The following is a 16,574-nucleotide window of genomic DNA, read 5'->3' on the forward strand; positions in this document are numbered from 1 at the left end:
ACAATATTTTGGCAAAAACAACCTCCTTGGCAGAGGTAAATATTAAATATTGGGTCAGGAAGCATGTGTTAGTGCTGTGTGTTTCTGTATTCACCACATAAAAGAATGGCCCAAGGCTCTGGTTGGAAGCCACCATCAGGTCGTCCCCACAGCCCAAAAGTAGTCACCTCTCTGCTGCTTGCTTGGCTACTTAGCACTGAGGCATATGCATGCTGGATCATCCTCAGGAAAGCTCACCACATGGTCATAGTATGATCACCAGCATTCTCTCACACTGCAAGTTCCATGAATGCAACCCTTCGTCTGACACAAAGTCATTCCAAGAGTACCCGAGACAACTCCAAATCAGAAACAAAGGGCAATACGGGGAAAAAAAACCCTGTTGCTTCACAGCAAGAAGGTCCTGGGATCACTTTCCATCTGGTCCTTTCTGTGTGGAGTTTGCATGTCGTCCCTGTGTTCGTATGGGTTCCCCCTGGGTGCTCCGGCTTCCTCCCACTTCCAAAGACATGCAGGTTAGGTGAATTGGGCAGCGCAATCTCATCTGAGTGCATCTGCTAAAAGGCTAAAATATCTCTGGTAAGAAGAAGAACGCAGAAGATGACAGACTCTGCCACAGTTCCACACAGCACCTCACAGTGTCTGTGTGTAACCCAGAGGTGACGTCCAGCAACTTCCTGAGTTCCCAGAGTGTCCCAGGGAGCAGAGAGGTAAACAGGGTGATGACATAATTCAAATGAAGTACATAAGCACGTGTCACAAATCATTAGTGATGCAGATTGTAAATTTCTTTACTCACTGACAGCCATGATGAATTCTTTGTGGAGCCTGAAAGTCATAAGAGGCTCAGACAGACACCTGTTGGAAAAAAAAAACAGCGTGTGTGAGATATGACTGGTTTGAATCCAGCAGCCACTTGTGAGTGATCGAATGGAGGAGTGATGGCTTCTGACAGCCTGGGACACAGCTAGTGGGGCAAGCTGACCTGAGATAATTCTTCAGACCGCTGGTGATGGTTTTATTGTCCCACATCTGCTGGTCCAGGTCCATGTCCACAGGTGCCTTGGATGCTTTTAAAACAACATTTCTTACTTCACGACTGAGCTCTAAACACTGAGTGTTGAAAGTATAAACTAATGCAACAGGTGAAGCTGAAACAACAGTTGTGCACGTGTCTGTGTGAGGAGCGACTGACGGAGTGTGGTATTTAAAGGGACTGAAACATTTAGCCACATGTGCATGAAATGGATGTAAACAGGATTATTTTGGGTTATCAATTAGGTCTATGGATGTGACACTGGATGGCTGTTACACTGTCTCACCACCAGGTGGAGGTCTTTCCTCACTTTGCTCACTCATCTTCAACTGTTTACTCCAATTCAATTTAAACAGGATGACCTACAAAAATGTCTATTCATACATTATTGCTTTAAACGCTGTAAAAAAAAAAAGAGAGGGTAGATTGTTGGAAATACCCATTCATGTGGAAAAAATATGAAATTAACAGCTAAAATATGTTATGCCATAACATGGGAAAACCTCTGTAACTATAGATAAAACATTATAACTGATAGTTAGTTATCATATTTGGAATTGCTTATACTGACTTTTACCTCCAAACTGAGATTCTATAAAAGACGTAAACAGCTGCATGGGTATTTTTGAGGCATGTAAAAAATGACTTACAAAACACTGTGGTCATCAGCTTCTGTACTTTAGAATTCACTCCTCCAGTTCTGTATAATCCCATTGTATTTATACCTGTTGGTTAAGAAAAAAGATAAATAAACAAGTAACACATTCCGTTTTCATCCATACATACAGTGTGGTTCATATATATTTGGATAGTGTCTTTTTAAAATTTTTATTTATTTATTTCATTATTTTAGCCGAGCTCATAGTTATAATGTTGACTTTCGGTTTCAATTTGAAAAAATAAAATATAACTGCATAAAAAAGTAAGAATTACACCCCATTTCAAAGGGACCAAAAGTAATTGGACAATGGTCTGCTCAGCTCTTTCGCTCATTAGCAGATAAAACTTGCAAAACTATTTACAAGTGTTAGGGCCCTGTCCCACTGGTGTTTAGGAGGATTTGTGTAAGGATTGCACACAAAATTGGCCCATATTCGCCAAACATCTGCAATATCCGTGTAACATGCCTGTATGAGTCGGCCGTCATCCGAACACGCCCGTGATCATCCGCAGAGGCACGCATGTCCGCAGCGTTGAGCTGTTCAAAAATCTGGATGCGGATAACATCCGCCTTACATACTCAATATACGTATACTCAATTCATACACAATACATACTCACTCTATGCGCTGTATATCTGCCGTTAACCACTGATATCCGCAACTGACGGGGATTTGTGGCTTGGCAGCAGACCGGGACAGTGTGTAAAACAGATATATTGCGTGCCCATCATGTCCACATCACAAACTAAAATATGCTGCAGCAAATGCATACAAATTGGCCATGAATAAAGCGTTTTTATTACATCTGCTTTGCAGCTGATTTGCAGACAATCTCTGAATGCATAACAAACACGTCACGTAAACCCAAAGTACTATATGTGGCAGAAAGCGACATGCCTGCCAGTCAGTGCTGGTCCGGCTGTGTAAATCCACAAAGATGTAGCTGCTGCAATCCAGGACTTTTATTTAACACCAACAAAAGGAAGAGTTGCTGTGTAGCCACAACTCATGCTGACGTCTGTTTTCTGTGACAATCTAAAAAAAAAACAAAAAAAAAAACCATCGTCTCACACCCCGAGCGGCTTCCCCCCTCCCGCTCCCCAAACTCATGAACAGTTAACCCTCGCATGACAACATGAACATTAACTCTGTGATCAACTTGTCCAAGTCCAGCAAATGCTCCAGAGGCTATATTGTTGGTGTGAATAGTGATGCCGTAAGGAGCGAGTGTGCTTCTTTTATGACCGCAATGCAGATGCCGTGCATGTGCAACACGTGCGCGATGCATTCATAATACACCTGTAATACTGCTGTGATAATGCTTCAGATCCGTTTCCTCACTACATGCGTTATACAACCGTGACTGTTCATCATATATTCGCTATATATTATTAATATATCCGTAATTCATACTGGGACATTTGTCATTTTTGTTGCGGACGACAACGAACGCCCACAATTTGTATACTCAATTCATGCGCAATTAATCCTCTCCCCAGTGGGACAGGGCCCTTAGATTATGACTTGGAGTTCAATTAAATTCACATAACATCTAAATGAATTAAGTTGTTTGAACTTAAGTTTGTAAGTTAGACTTGATCTGACTTATTAACTTAAGTTCAAACAATGTAATTTATTTAGATGTTACCAGTTGAAACAACTTTTTAAGTTGGTTCTTTTTTCCATATACTGTGATATGCCATCAGACAAACTTTTGAAACTTTTTTCCAATTGCGACAGTGACCAGGACAAACTGGATGCCTATTTACCTTTAACAAGGTAACAAGGGTCTGAAAAAACTGGTAAAAACGTGTAAGTTGGTGTTGTCAGTCTTCACAGTAGCTTTGATCGCACTCTTAAAGTCGCCATTTATCTTCCTTGAGCTTTCATCTTTCTGATGTCATGTTATATTTATGTTAAAACAACCTAGATGGAGCTATATTGTACCACACAGTATATTATGTGAGTATTCTTTGAAAACACAGCCATGTACTGCTTTGGAACATTGCCTTGAAAATAAATAACCTCAAGTGCATGAGATCATGATTTTATGAACTCAGTTACAATGGCACAATTGGATCAGGTCAGGCTGAGGCTGGGAGCATGCACTAGTGTCTCATCCATCATGCTATGGAACTGTGCCAAGTCCTGGATGGCAAACACCCAGCGAGAAAATAATCCTTCGCCACGTCTCCAAAGTAGTCACGTATCTGCGAAAGCCAGGTAAAACATGGGTGTGACTTTGGCTTTCTGCAGGTGCTGGGGTCATCAACACTGCGGCAGCTGCATGCTGGATCATGTCCAGAGAAACGTGTCACATGGCCAAAATGTCAGAGCTGACAATAGGATGACACGTTTAATCACCTTTTGGCTGATAATAACAGAAATGTTCAGTGGGTTCTTGGAAAACGAAGAGATATATGCAATCTTACACAATCCAGTTTCACCTAACCTTTCAGATTTGAGGCTTGAGCTGATAAAATGTTTGAACATACAGTAGTATTATGCTGCTGCTACATGTCAGGTTTAGATTTACAGTTTTGCTTTCATGGATTTTCTGGGGTTGAAAAGACGCATTCATCAGAATATATAAGCAAAAATCCTCTTCAGTCTGACTAAGTCTCTGAATCTTAACTACCTGTCATCCCCTGGAAAAACATCCTGATACTTTCAAGATAAAAAAAAAACATGAAATAGGACAATATAACAGTGTCATAAAGTCTAAATGAACATGAAATTCAAATGGGACAATATAACAGTGTCATAAATCTATTTGATGCCACAAAATAACATGTATTTCATTTGGAAGCAATCACGTTTATCAAACCATGAAGACAGCACTTGTGCAGTCAGGTTCATGAGTAATGTGACAGTGACACAGTTTTTCTAATTATGTCTCTGTAGAGCTCTACAACAGCCCTGGTGTGAAACAATCAAGATGTGCTTTTAGTGTAGACTTGTAGCTTTAATTCAAGGGTTTTAACAAAAATATTACATTCACCTTTAACTAATTATAGCCGTTTGTGCCTTGGTTGTCAAACGCCATATCTAACTGTATAAACGTAGTGTAAGAATCTATGTTATAATAGCCAAGTGGTCTCTGTGTGTGTGCATGTGTATGGCTTAGATCACACAGAAACTTGGGAGAGCTGACATTTGCTGTTTCATATGCTTGTCTTATTTTGGGTAAAGGATGAACGCTGCAAAAACAGAAAGTTGATAGGACAAATATTTTTGGAGGAATTAGCAATTTTAGCCAACCAGTAAACAATGCTACAATCCACCATGGGAGTTCGGGGTTTCAGGGTTTTCAATTTTGTTATTCTGGTTCATGTTAGTTTAACAGTGTTGTTAGTGTTATTGATTTTTGTTTTTGTAGTTCAACTGGTTTAGTCACTTTTGTTAAGTGTCATGTTGCCGTTAGCATGAGTGAGTTAAGTGTCATGTTGCCAGTACCATGACTGAAAAGTGTATTGTGCTTTATGTCTTCCACCACATCTCTGTTTCTGCATGTTTAAAAATAGAAGCACCCGCTTGCGTTAGAATGTGGAAAGACAAAAAGTTCACTGTGCGTGTGTGCATGTGTTATTTTGATCATGAACAAACAATAGAGAGCTGATATTTGCCCTTTGGTATGCTTATATATTTTTAGTCAAGGATGAACGCCGCCAAAATGGAATGCTGATAGGGCTAACATTTTTTACAGAAGCTACAGATATTACAACAACACTGTACAATGGACGTTGCTAACAACATTCTGGACACACGTGCCATTCCAGCAGGGACGGTAAATCATCTTTTTTTTGGTAAGTTCAACGTAAGTACATAATGTAATTGTAAATAGGTTAAAAATACATGGATCACACAAGAAAGTGAAAACACTTATTTCCATTGTGGTCCATTTACAATTTAAATGAAAGAATAGAAGTAATAATAATAATAATAATAATAATAGTGTGTATATGATAACAAGAGCCAACATAATTTATAAATACATTAAGACAGTGAATTAACATGAAAAAAATTACATAATTAGCAGGAGGGAGTAAACTGAGCGACCTTATGTCAAAAACTGATTTATGGCCCTGTCAGCCAATCAGAATCGACTGTGTTACTAAGCCCCGCCCCCTAATCCTGCCCCTTATGACATCACAGCCAATCAGAATCGAATACGTCACTATGTACCGCCCCCTAACCACGCCCCTAACCCCTCCCCTATTCCCGCCTCCAAGCCCCGCCCCTGGCTCCTCCCCTAGCCCCACCCCAAGCTCCGCCCCTGGCTCCTCCCCTAACCCCCCAAGCTCCACCCCTAACCCTGCCCCTAGCACCTCCCCTAACCCCCGCCCCAAGCTCCGCCTCCAAGCCCCACCTCCCCTCCCACCCGGGTCTAATATTTTAATGTAATTTTATTTCATGAATTAAAGAATGATTAAAAAAATACCTAGATCTTTTTTAATGTATTAAAGAGTTAACTAATTCTGAAATAATTAAACATAAATCAGTGTCTAATATTTAATACCCCTTTAATATTTTTTAATTCTTAAATTAAAGCGCGTCCTTTTATGGTTTTTAATGCCTCAATTAAAGAAGGATTAAAAAATACCCGTATCTTTTGCACAATTATGGGAGGTTTTCTTCAATTTAGTGATTAAACACGAATATTTTAATACCCCTTTAATATTTTTTAATTCTTAAATTAATGCATCTCCTTTTCTGTTTTTTAATTCTTAAATTAAAGAAGGGTTAAAAATAACCATCTCTCGGCTGTAACAGGTGTAAGTCTTTGCAGCAAGACGGTCAAATACCCACGCATAGCGCTCCTCACGGAAACATGACCCCACGGCTGTAATACCTGTTGCAGACGCTAGCTGTGTGCGTGTGTGTGTTTCGGAGGTGTGTGTGTGTGTGTGTGTGTGTGTGTGTGTGTGTGTGTGTGTGTGTGTGTGTGTGTGTGTGTGTGTGTGACCTGCGCAGCAGGGGTGTCACGCCGGATGGTCTTTTATAACATAGTAGAGACGCTTGAATCTTTGGTTGAAGCTTGAATGTTTTATTACATCCGATTTCCTGATGACGGGGTCGTTCGCTGGGCTTGTTTGAAGACAGAAAAACAAAGCTTATTCTTAGTCACGATAGATGCAGTTTCTTTTAAGATATTACCCGGTCGATCAGGGGCTGCGGGACACCCGCTGATCGGAGATGCCGCCCGAGGTGATGAAGGCGGAAAAAACAAAGTTTCTTCTCAGTCACGTCCCCCTGTGGGAAGGAGTCACCGCTCATTTCCACTACGACCGGTGAAAAGTGAAGGCGTATGGACCCCGCGATGGGTATAAAATAGAATTAATTTGCGGTTAAAAAAAAATCCCCTGGTCCTGAAAAACCATGTTGTTTAATTAAGTTTTCTTGTCTTCAAGCAGAGTGCGAAAACCACATCAGCTTTCAGGGTAAGTGATTTAAGTAATCTTTTTTTGATAGAAATGACTGTTTTTAAATGATGCACGCAGTCTGAAACTGTGTCTTTTTTAGACAAAACCACGCAGACGCTCCAGAGTGCGTTCGGACCCGGCCTCGGTAATATATTTGAAATATTACAGAATATCTGCTTGCGAGGGTGCTGCTTTTTATTTATTTATTTATTTTAATTCTAGAAATCAAGTCAGAGCCCCCTGAAGAAGTTCGAAGGCTGGAAGCCCCGACTTCACCACGCAGATGTAAGTACACCGACCGAAATTAAATCACGGTTAAAACTCTGGAATAACCCGATTTTTTTCTGTTACAGCCCGTGGAGAAGCAGGTCAGTGGCAGAGAACCGTAAAACGATCCACGGATTTACACGGTAAGGAGTCGGAGTTTATGTATTTATTTATTTTAAATATTTAATAACTAACGTTTTTCTCTTTTTTTTCAGTACGCGGTGGCGGGAGACCGTCTATTTTCCACCAAGACGCAAGGCTCGAAGATATTCTGAGCTGGGATTAATCTCATCTCGCAACTTTTTTGAAAATGTGTATTCTGTTTTTTTTTTCTTATTCCGATGGAACGGGAGAATTTATTTTGAAGAGGTATATTAATTCATTTTCTTGAGGTAGATTCATCCTGGTACGGATTTTAAAAGATGGAAGGAGAGAATTCAGGTCGGGAAAATAACTTCGGACGTGTATTGGATTTAAACGCTTCAATAATCGACTCAGCGGGGAGCGCTCCTGGAACAGATGGCCCATTACCCGAGGCGTTAAATTCGCTGCCTCTAAATAACATCGAGTCCGGAGAGAGACTTTTAAGCCGTGTTCGTTTAACACCGCTAAATGATGCTCTTAACAATTTGGCGGCTGAACGAGAATCGGAAGAAATTAACCCCTACATCATTTCTGCGATTAACGCGATAAATTCGACGATCCAGTCTGATACTGAAGAGCCCCCTGACCCCCCGCACACCCCGTCTCCAGACGAGTCCGGTCCCGCGGCATTGAACCAGGTACGTCTGACTCCTCTAAATAACGCCGTAAACTTCCTCGCGTGTGAAGTTAATCCTCACATCCAATCCGCGGTGGATGAATTAAATCAAATGCCTAACGACGCGCGCGTTTTTTCACCTTTAAGAAGTCCCTCCCCGCGCAATGCGCACAGAGAAGATATTTTAAACAGAGCTCGTTTAACCCCGATAAACGCGGCAATCTCTGTTTTGATGGAAGGCGGGGATGATGCACGACCGGGGTCCAGCCGGTGGGGCTGCTAACGTCATCAGGAGACCTGCTTTTAACAATATCGAAATCAGGCAGCCTCTAAATTTCCACCGCGTCGACGAAATTCCCGACTACGCGGAATTTTATCGTAACGTCGTTGGGACTCTTCAGAACTCGGTCGAAAAGGGTTTAACACACGCCAGGGCCGGGGACTTTATCCAGATGGAGATTCGTGGGGACTCAGTCTACAACGAGGCCGCTTTGATCAGCTCATATAACGACGCGGGCGATGTGACGGGCTTCCAAAATCTGCTAGAACGATTGATACAATCGAATTCTAACATTTTATCTGACGAGTCTCTGGAATTAGTGGTCCAAGTCATCCGCAACCAGAACGGCGCGGGGAAACGCAGAATAGATGACCTCCTCCATCACGAGGTTCTGAGGAAAAAATCCAAATGCCTTAATATCGTGTATAATCCTGTTTCGCGATAAATCTCGTTCAATTATTGAATCCTCATCTGACTACGCACGAGGCAGAGCAGCGCGGGCTGGCATTACAAATTAGCGTCGGATTAACGGCTGCTACGCCGGTATCTTTAGAGCAGGTGGGAAAATTTGAAAACGTTCTGGGTTGTAAAATTGTGGTGTTTTTCAGAGCTGAAGGGGAGAGAAAGCTGACAAAATTCCAAACAGGAATACCGGCGCAGCAGAAAACTCTTTTCATTTTTCTGTTTAATAATCATTTAAAGAGATTTTTGGGAGTGAGATATGTATGTGAGTTTTGCTTTGAGGGGTACAATAACCCCGCCTCCCATAATTGTCCATCATATTGTAAAATTTGTGAATCCACGCAGTGTTACGAGAAAAATAACCCGGTATTCTGCAGCAAATGTAACAAGAAGTGTCGCTCACCCGCCTGTTACAGCCTGCATAAACAGCCGAAGTATCGTCCTTCCGCCGGTAAGTTTGTTAATGTGTGTGATAACAGAAAAAAATGCCCTCGATGTAAACGCGAGTATTACATAGCATTTTCTAAAAACAGCGCTCCGCACGTGTGTAAGCAGAAGAGGTGTCATATATGCGGCGAGGCTCTCCAGGAGCCGGGCGAGGGTCACCTCTGCTATATGACGCCGGTCAAAGCTGAAGAGATGCATTCAGAGAAATATGTTTTTTATGACTTTGAAACGTATGTCGATAATAACAGGGAACACGTGCCGTTTTACGTCAGCGCTGTAACAAAGACGGGTGATTTTTGGAGCGCATGGGGGACAGACTGCATAGCCCGCTTCTTTAAACATTTTAGAACGAGAAAATTCAAAGAATACGTGTTCATCGCTCACAACTCAAAAGGTTTTGATGGCTACTGCTTCTAAAGTATTTAGTCCAGCAGGGCGTAACCCCTGCTGTGATTATGACCGGGAGTAAACTATTACTCATGACAGACGCCGCCTTTAAACAGAAATATATAGATTCGTTATCTTTCCTTACAATGCACTTATCTCAGATGCCTAAAGCCCGGGGAATCCGGCTGAAAGACGAAATTGTCCGCAAAGGTTACTTTCCGCACCTTTTCAGTTTAGAAAAAAAATCAGAACTATGTCGGGCCGTACCCTGACTCTGCGGCTTACGGGGTCGCAAATATGTCAGAGGGAGAAAGAGAGGAATTTAACGCGTGGTACGTGAGCAAAAAAAAACGCGATTTTCGATTTTAAAGCCGAGGCCGTTATGTATTGTGATAACGATACAAAAATCCTGGCTGCAGCCTGCTCCAAATTTATGGCTGAATTCATCGCTGAAACACGCGTGGATCCTTTTACCTGCATTACAATCGCCTCGGCGTGTATGAAAGTCTTCCAAACTAACTTTCTCGCTCCAAAAACGCTGGCGATCCCCTCCGCCAACAATTATAGAACGAAGCATAAAAAATATTCGGGCGTGGCCGTGCAGTGGTTAGAATGGGTTGCTGAGACTCAAAACATTACCGTCGATCACGCTCTAAACAGGGGCGAGAAAAAAAAAATAGGAGGTTATTATGTTGATGGGTATGCTCAGATTGACGGGCGGATAAAAGTGTGGGAGTTTCTCGGGTGTTTTTACCACGGGTGTGCAACGTGTTTTACACAGCACGAAATAAACCCTCTCACAAACACCTCATTTGGAGAGCTCCACGCAGCGTGTCAGAAAAAAATAGCCTTTCTGCGGGCTATGCCGGGCGTCACCCTCAGCGTAATTTGGGAACATCAGTGGCTTGAAATGAGGCTGAGGGGTGAGAGCGTTCGCCGTTTCCTCAGCCGCAGGGGGTTACCGCCGCCCCTCAAACCTCGTGACGCTTTATACAGCGGTCGGACTTGCGCGTCCCGTCTGAGGTACACGGCTAAGCAGGATGAGAGGGTCTATTACGTCGATGTGACCTCGCTGTATCCTTACGTTAACGTAAATTTCACATATCCTACGGGGCATCCGGAAATTATCGAGAGAAATTTCCGAGACCCCAGGACTTATTTCGGGCTCATCAAAGCCGTTGTGTATCCGCCCCAGGGGCTAAAATTCCCCGTCCTCCCACACAGAACTCCTCACGGTAAACTGGTGTTTACTCTGTGTCGCACCTGCGCTGATGAAAATAATCAAGCGGGAGCGTGCACACACAGTTGGCAGCAGAGAGCTCTGTCTGGGACTTGGACGACCCCGGAATTCCACAAAGCTCTGGTTACAGGCTACGTTGTAGCTAAGATTTTTGAAGTCTGGCATTTTGAGGAAAAAAGTGATAAAATCTTTGAGGGGTACATAAACACCTTCTTAAAACACAAGCAGGAAGCCTCCGGTTTCCCTCCCGAATTTGATAAAGACCCCGAGAGCAGAGAAAAATATATCACAGACTACTGGCTGAATCAGAAGATTCGTTTAGACCCAGAAAAAATCAGTCACAATCCGGCAAAACGACAGATGGCTAAGATCTGCCTCAACTCCTTCTGGGGGAAATTTGCCCAGAGGTCAAATCTGACGCAGACCGTGTTCGTTAAAAACGCTGACGATCTGTTCAGGTATCTGTTTTCTGAAGAGTACGAGGTCACATATCTAACATTCCCCAGCAGTCAGGTGGCTATGGTTCAATGGAGGTACGGCCCGCGGTACATCAGCCGACCGGGTAAAGCCATCAATATTTTCATCGCAGCGTTTACAACGGCGTATGCGCGTTTGACCTTGTACAGTTTTATGGAGGCTGTGGCAAATCCTGACAGGATTCTGTATTATGATACCGATAGCCTGATTTACGTTTGTAGGCGGGGTGAAACCCCGCTGCCTACCGGTAATTATCTGGGGCAGCTCACCGACGAGTTGAACGGTGACGTCATCACAGAGTTTGCAGCAGCGGGGCCTAAAAGTTACGCATATAAAACCGTACGAGGTAAAACGGTCATGCGTGTGAAAGGGATCACTCAAATCCACGAGAGCTGTCAGAAAATAAACTTTGACAGTGTCAAAGATCTGGTCGAGGGTTATATAAAAGACCCCGCCCTCGCTGCATCTATCAAAACACCGCAGCAGGGAATTAAACGTCATAAAAGCAGTTTCAGTTTGACAAACGTGTCATTTCAAAAATCCTTCAGGGTGGTGTATGACAAGCGGCGTCTTTTAAAGGACGGGGAAACCGAACCATTCGGATTTTGAAACATGTCTCACTCGGGAAATACGGTGGAGTTTGACCCCAGACTTCAGCCCCCATTCTCCTGTCTCATTGTTGGACTGAGTGGTTCGGGAAAGACTGTGTTTGTGAAAACATTGCTGGAAAATTGTAGCCACGCTATGAGATATGTGCCTGACAACATTGTATGGCTGTATACTTCTGAACAACCTCTGTATTCTGAACTGAAGAATAAAAATATTAAATTTGCAAGAGGACTCCCTGACTCATTTCTGGACGACAGCCTTTTCCCTGAAGGTCAGAGCCATCTGGTTATTTTGGACGATCTCATCTTTCAAGCAACGGATCATCCTGAAGTTGTAAGAATTTTCACCCAGTACAGACATCACCGGAATATGAGCGTCATCATGATCACACAGAACGTGTTTCATAAAGGGAAATACAGTCGAACCATCAGTTTGAATTGTAATTATATGGTGCTGTTTAAAAACCCCAGAGACAAGTTACAGATGAACATTCTGGCTCAGCAAATGTTTCCCGGCAGAAAACTATTTTTTTGGGAGGCTCTTGATGATGCTACGAGCGTACCTTACGGGTATTTATTACTGGATTGCACGCAGGAGTGTCCAGATCAGTTCAGACTGAGATCGGGATTACTCCCGCATGAGTGGCCCACGGTTTATTTACAGAAAGATAAACGGATATGAGCTCTCTTTTAAAAAGGAATGCCCCCGCTCTTAAAGCGCTAATCAGAGCCGGGGGCGAGGGAGCGTCACCACAGCCTGAAGACCTGCAGGCCGGAGCTTCTGAAAACTTTATCCGAGATCGCTTTGAATATATTAAAGGGGAATATCGCCTTGAGTGACTCTCAAGTCCGTGCCTTGAAAAAACGAAAAAGAGTTTTACGTCTTCTGGCTGATAGAAAAACCAAAAGCTCGCCGCGGCCCTGCCCGTTATAACGAGTCTAATAGTACCCAGAGGATAATGGCGTTCAAAGCGGCGCAAAAGATGTTTTTACTGACTCCTCAACAGATGCTTCAACTCGGACATTCCGTTCCGCCGAGCGGAAATAACATCAGACAAACGGTGGAAAATGATTTAGACTCGCGAATGCGAGGTATACTGGAAGAACGTACTCACTCTCCTTATGAAAAAATTAAAAAGTATGAGGCTCTGCTGCAGCGCTATTTAACCCTGATCAAACAGGGGGAACTCGAATCACGTGTTTCACCCCCGCAAGAGACTCGCGTCGCTAAGCAACCTGAGGAGGAGGGGGTGGAGGAGGAGGAGGAGGAGCTGGATGAGACTGTGACAGAGGTCCTGAAGAATATCCCCTCCAGAGAGCATAGAAACGCTGAATATATTATGAGGAAATTGTCGATGGGTGATACGCGCTGGAGTCCGTCGGGGGAATTTATTTACAAGGGGAAAGTCGTAAGGGATCTTATGAAACATTTCGGATCCTCGTTCAAGAAATCGAGCCCCCCTACAGGCTGGGTGAAGTTCCTCAATATTTTACAGGAGCGGAACATTCCGGTGGCGTGCGTATCAAACCCGCAAGCCCGCGAGCAGTTTCAGAAGCTTAAAAAAGGACGGAGCAGCTCGCCGGATGAAACCCTTCTTTTAACCGATTCGCCGGCCAGGAAGAAACTTAAGAAAAAAAAGACTTCCAACGCTGGGAAGGTTTCTCACCATAAAAGGAGGGTGTCGAATTAAAAACTGGATATTATGATCAAGATTTTTTAAAATACATCGCAGTCAGACACGTTTTTGTATACTGTTACTAATAAAACACCGACTGAAACTCATCTCCGGCCTTCATCACTTTTATTCGGCATATGGTTTAAAAACAACTTTCAGCACTTCTCTACTTAATAACAACAATGCAAAAAACGAAAAACATTAAAGGTATGATCGGGGGTGCGTTTTCTACACATCCGGAACATTTTTCACAAAAAAACACACATAAAAAAATCAAAGGTCAAAGGTCAACGCTTCTTTCTACGCTTAATAACGGGGGTTTAAAGCGTGCAAACGCGATAAAACTTTAAAGGTATGATCGGGAGGCCGCTCTCACACATCCATCCCGTTTTCAGGTGAAAAAAACACACATAAAAAAATCAAAGGTCAAAGGTCAACGCTTCTTTCTACGCTTAATAACGGGGGTTTAAAGCGTGCAAACGCGATAAAACTTTAAAGGTATGATCGGGTGCCGCTCTCACACATCCATCCCGTTTTCAGGCGAAAAAAACACACATAAAAAAAATCAAAGGTCAAAGGTCAACGCTTCTTTCTACACTTAATAACGGGGTATTAAATTATGCAAACGCGATAAAACTTTAAAGGTATGATCAGGAGAGCGTTCTAAGACGGGGGTTACATTTTCACATGGAAAAACATAAAATAATAGGAACGCCGGTTAACACAAGCCGTGACAATATTTAAACTCATGCAAAGGCCCTGCTAGCTGGTTACAGGAGGTATTGCAGCTTTTCTTAAGGCAATAACGATATCTTTTCACAAAATCAGAAACCAAATCATCGTTCGCAATAGTATTTTCGGTGTATAAAGACACCACATCCTGGTACGACTTCCCGGCGGCTCTGTTATACAGATAATACACGCAGTGTTGTCCACATACGTCCAATAACTCCTGCTGAAGCTGTTTGTTGTGATACAGAATGTTTTTAACATCTGGGAGATTCTCCAGATATCGCAGGATGCTTTTAGGGTAGTATTCAAAGTCCGGGCTGAGGCCGAACGAGTCAAAAAATGTGGCTCGACCATTTTTTTCAACGGTGAGCGCTAACCAGTGTTCCCCCGGTAAATGTCTAGGGTGGGTGTTTACAATGAAATATACGGGAGGGTCCGGCTTGATCCGGAATAACTCGTCAGACGCGAAAACACCGGCGAACAGGTCTCCTATTAAGCCCCTCATAACAGCGTCCAACTCCAGGGTGTTCATCAGTAAAAATCCACAAGGACCTGTCGCTTGGAATTAATCTCCAGGAGAGAATCGTAACACGCGTACACTATCAGCGTGGTGGTATGCGGACTCGCGACTCTGAATCTCATCTCAAGTCACAGGGTCCCTGTGGAGATGGGGCTCAGAGCGCTGCTGTCCTCCTCCGGGTTTAAATTGAAGACGTACAGTGCATAGCCGTGTGCAAAATCCTCCCGGTCTACACAGAGAGGCAGGTCCTTGAGGTGTCGCCCGGTTGCCGTGTAGAGATTGTAAAACTCCCTCACAGAGAGTCCGTTGTTAAATTCAGGCTGGAAAGCTTTAGCCGGCAGCTGTCTCCCGTTTTGACTGAGTGCGAGGTACTCCAGGTCATAGTGTGCAAATTCAAACGGGGACAGATCTCTTCTCCCGCTGAATGCATTGTGATTCACCATACCCAGAACCACATATTTCGGCATGGTTCCTAAAAACAGGTTCTCCTGGTTGCATATCCTGGAATGGCTGGGGATCACGTAAATCTTAACGTTGATTCGTGATAACGGGTACAGGGCGTTCCCTTTCATGAGAGCTGCGGAGTGACCCAATCTCACTGCAGGGGATACGGTGACTTTCTTAACGAATAGGGACGCGCCCAGAATTTTCAGCTTGAAAGTGGAGGCCGCCAGCCCCATCAGGCAGAAAGCATCGCTGGCTTGAATTAATTTAACTCTTAGATCAACATTATTCAGACAAAGCCTCTCGCAGAAAAATATGTCCGCGTGCAGTGGGCCGTGAACTTGAAATTCATGCGATTCGGCGCTAAAGCGCGCTCTGCTCACGAGGCCTTTATTCGGGCCCGCGTCATCCACAGCGGTCGAATTGTGCTGACCCGGGGTGTCTTTGTAAAACAATCCACCCCTGAACTGCGATTTCAATGAAGCGGGCGAAAAGTTCAGCAGCGTCTCAATCATCGCCCTGTACGGGTGCGTCGCACTGGACTGGGAAATTAGCCGGTCACCCAGAGTCACGTCGACTTGCGAGAAAATCGTATTGAGAGGGTAATTTATTACCCCCACGCGGGCGTCATTAGCCAGGTCAGTCCCGTCGGCGTTTGAAATTTTCAATCGCAGATAAAGCAGCGTATTATTGAGGTCTAAATACCTCTCACCGTCTCCGGGGATAAAAAACTCGATAGGGCCTGTGTCCGTCAGGGCTGATAACGGGCTGACCTCAACGTATTGGCTTTGCTCGATGGACAGCTGGGTCCGGGGACGGCGAATAAATCCAATTCGCTCATGGTGCATTCGGGGGAATTATTTCGCAAAAGAGACATTGTTTAAGAGAAAATATCCCCGGACAACCTCCTCTTCTTATGCTTCCTTCAAACTGTTCTGCTTTTTCCGGGGGTCTTTCGCTTTTTAACCGTTTTGATCCGTTTCCCCGGGGGGCGTTTCCGGGGCCTTCTTGAGAGCACCATGATCCCGGACCCCCGCTGCTGCTCGGGTTCCTGACTCTGTCCGGCCCTCTCAATAACGCGGCTCACTACGTCAGAAGCGATGCTTCAAGCTGCGTTTTTCAGGTGAGGTTTGGCGATCGTGTATCCTTGTTT

At 43.8% G+C, this 16,574-nt stretch overlaps 1 protein-coding gene across 4 annotated transcripts in view; it reads right to left on the reverse strand.

Moving 5' to 3' along the window:
- Positions 1-16,574, reverse strand: part of LOC117508672 (rho GTPase-activating protein 42) — a 356,336-nt gene that overhangs the window by 52,235 nt on the left and 287,527 nt on the right. For all 4 annotated transcript variants that reach the window (XM_034168483.1, XM_034168481.1, XM_034168484.1 and 1 more), the window contains 3 exons: positions 1,687-1,761; positions 986-1,070; positions 800-858 (listed from right to left, as the gene is read on the reverse strand). In XM_034168483.1, the coding sequence (XP_034024374.1) occupies positions 800-858; positions 986-1,070; positions 1,687-1,761 (219 nt within the window). The remainder of the gene's footprint in view (positions 1-799; positions 859-985; positions 1,071-1,686; positions 1,762-16,574) is intronic.

The sequence above is a fragment of the Thalassophryne amazonica genome, chromosome 4, assembly GCF_902500255.1.
Source record: "Thalassophryne amazonica chromosome 4, fThaAma1.1, whole genome shotgun sequence".
NCBI classification, from domain to species: domain Eukaryota; kingdom Metazoa; phylum Chordata; class Actinopteri; order Batrachoidiformes; family Batrachoididae; genus Thalassophryne; species Thalassophryne amazonica.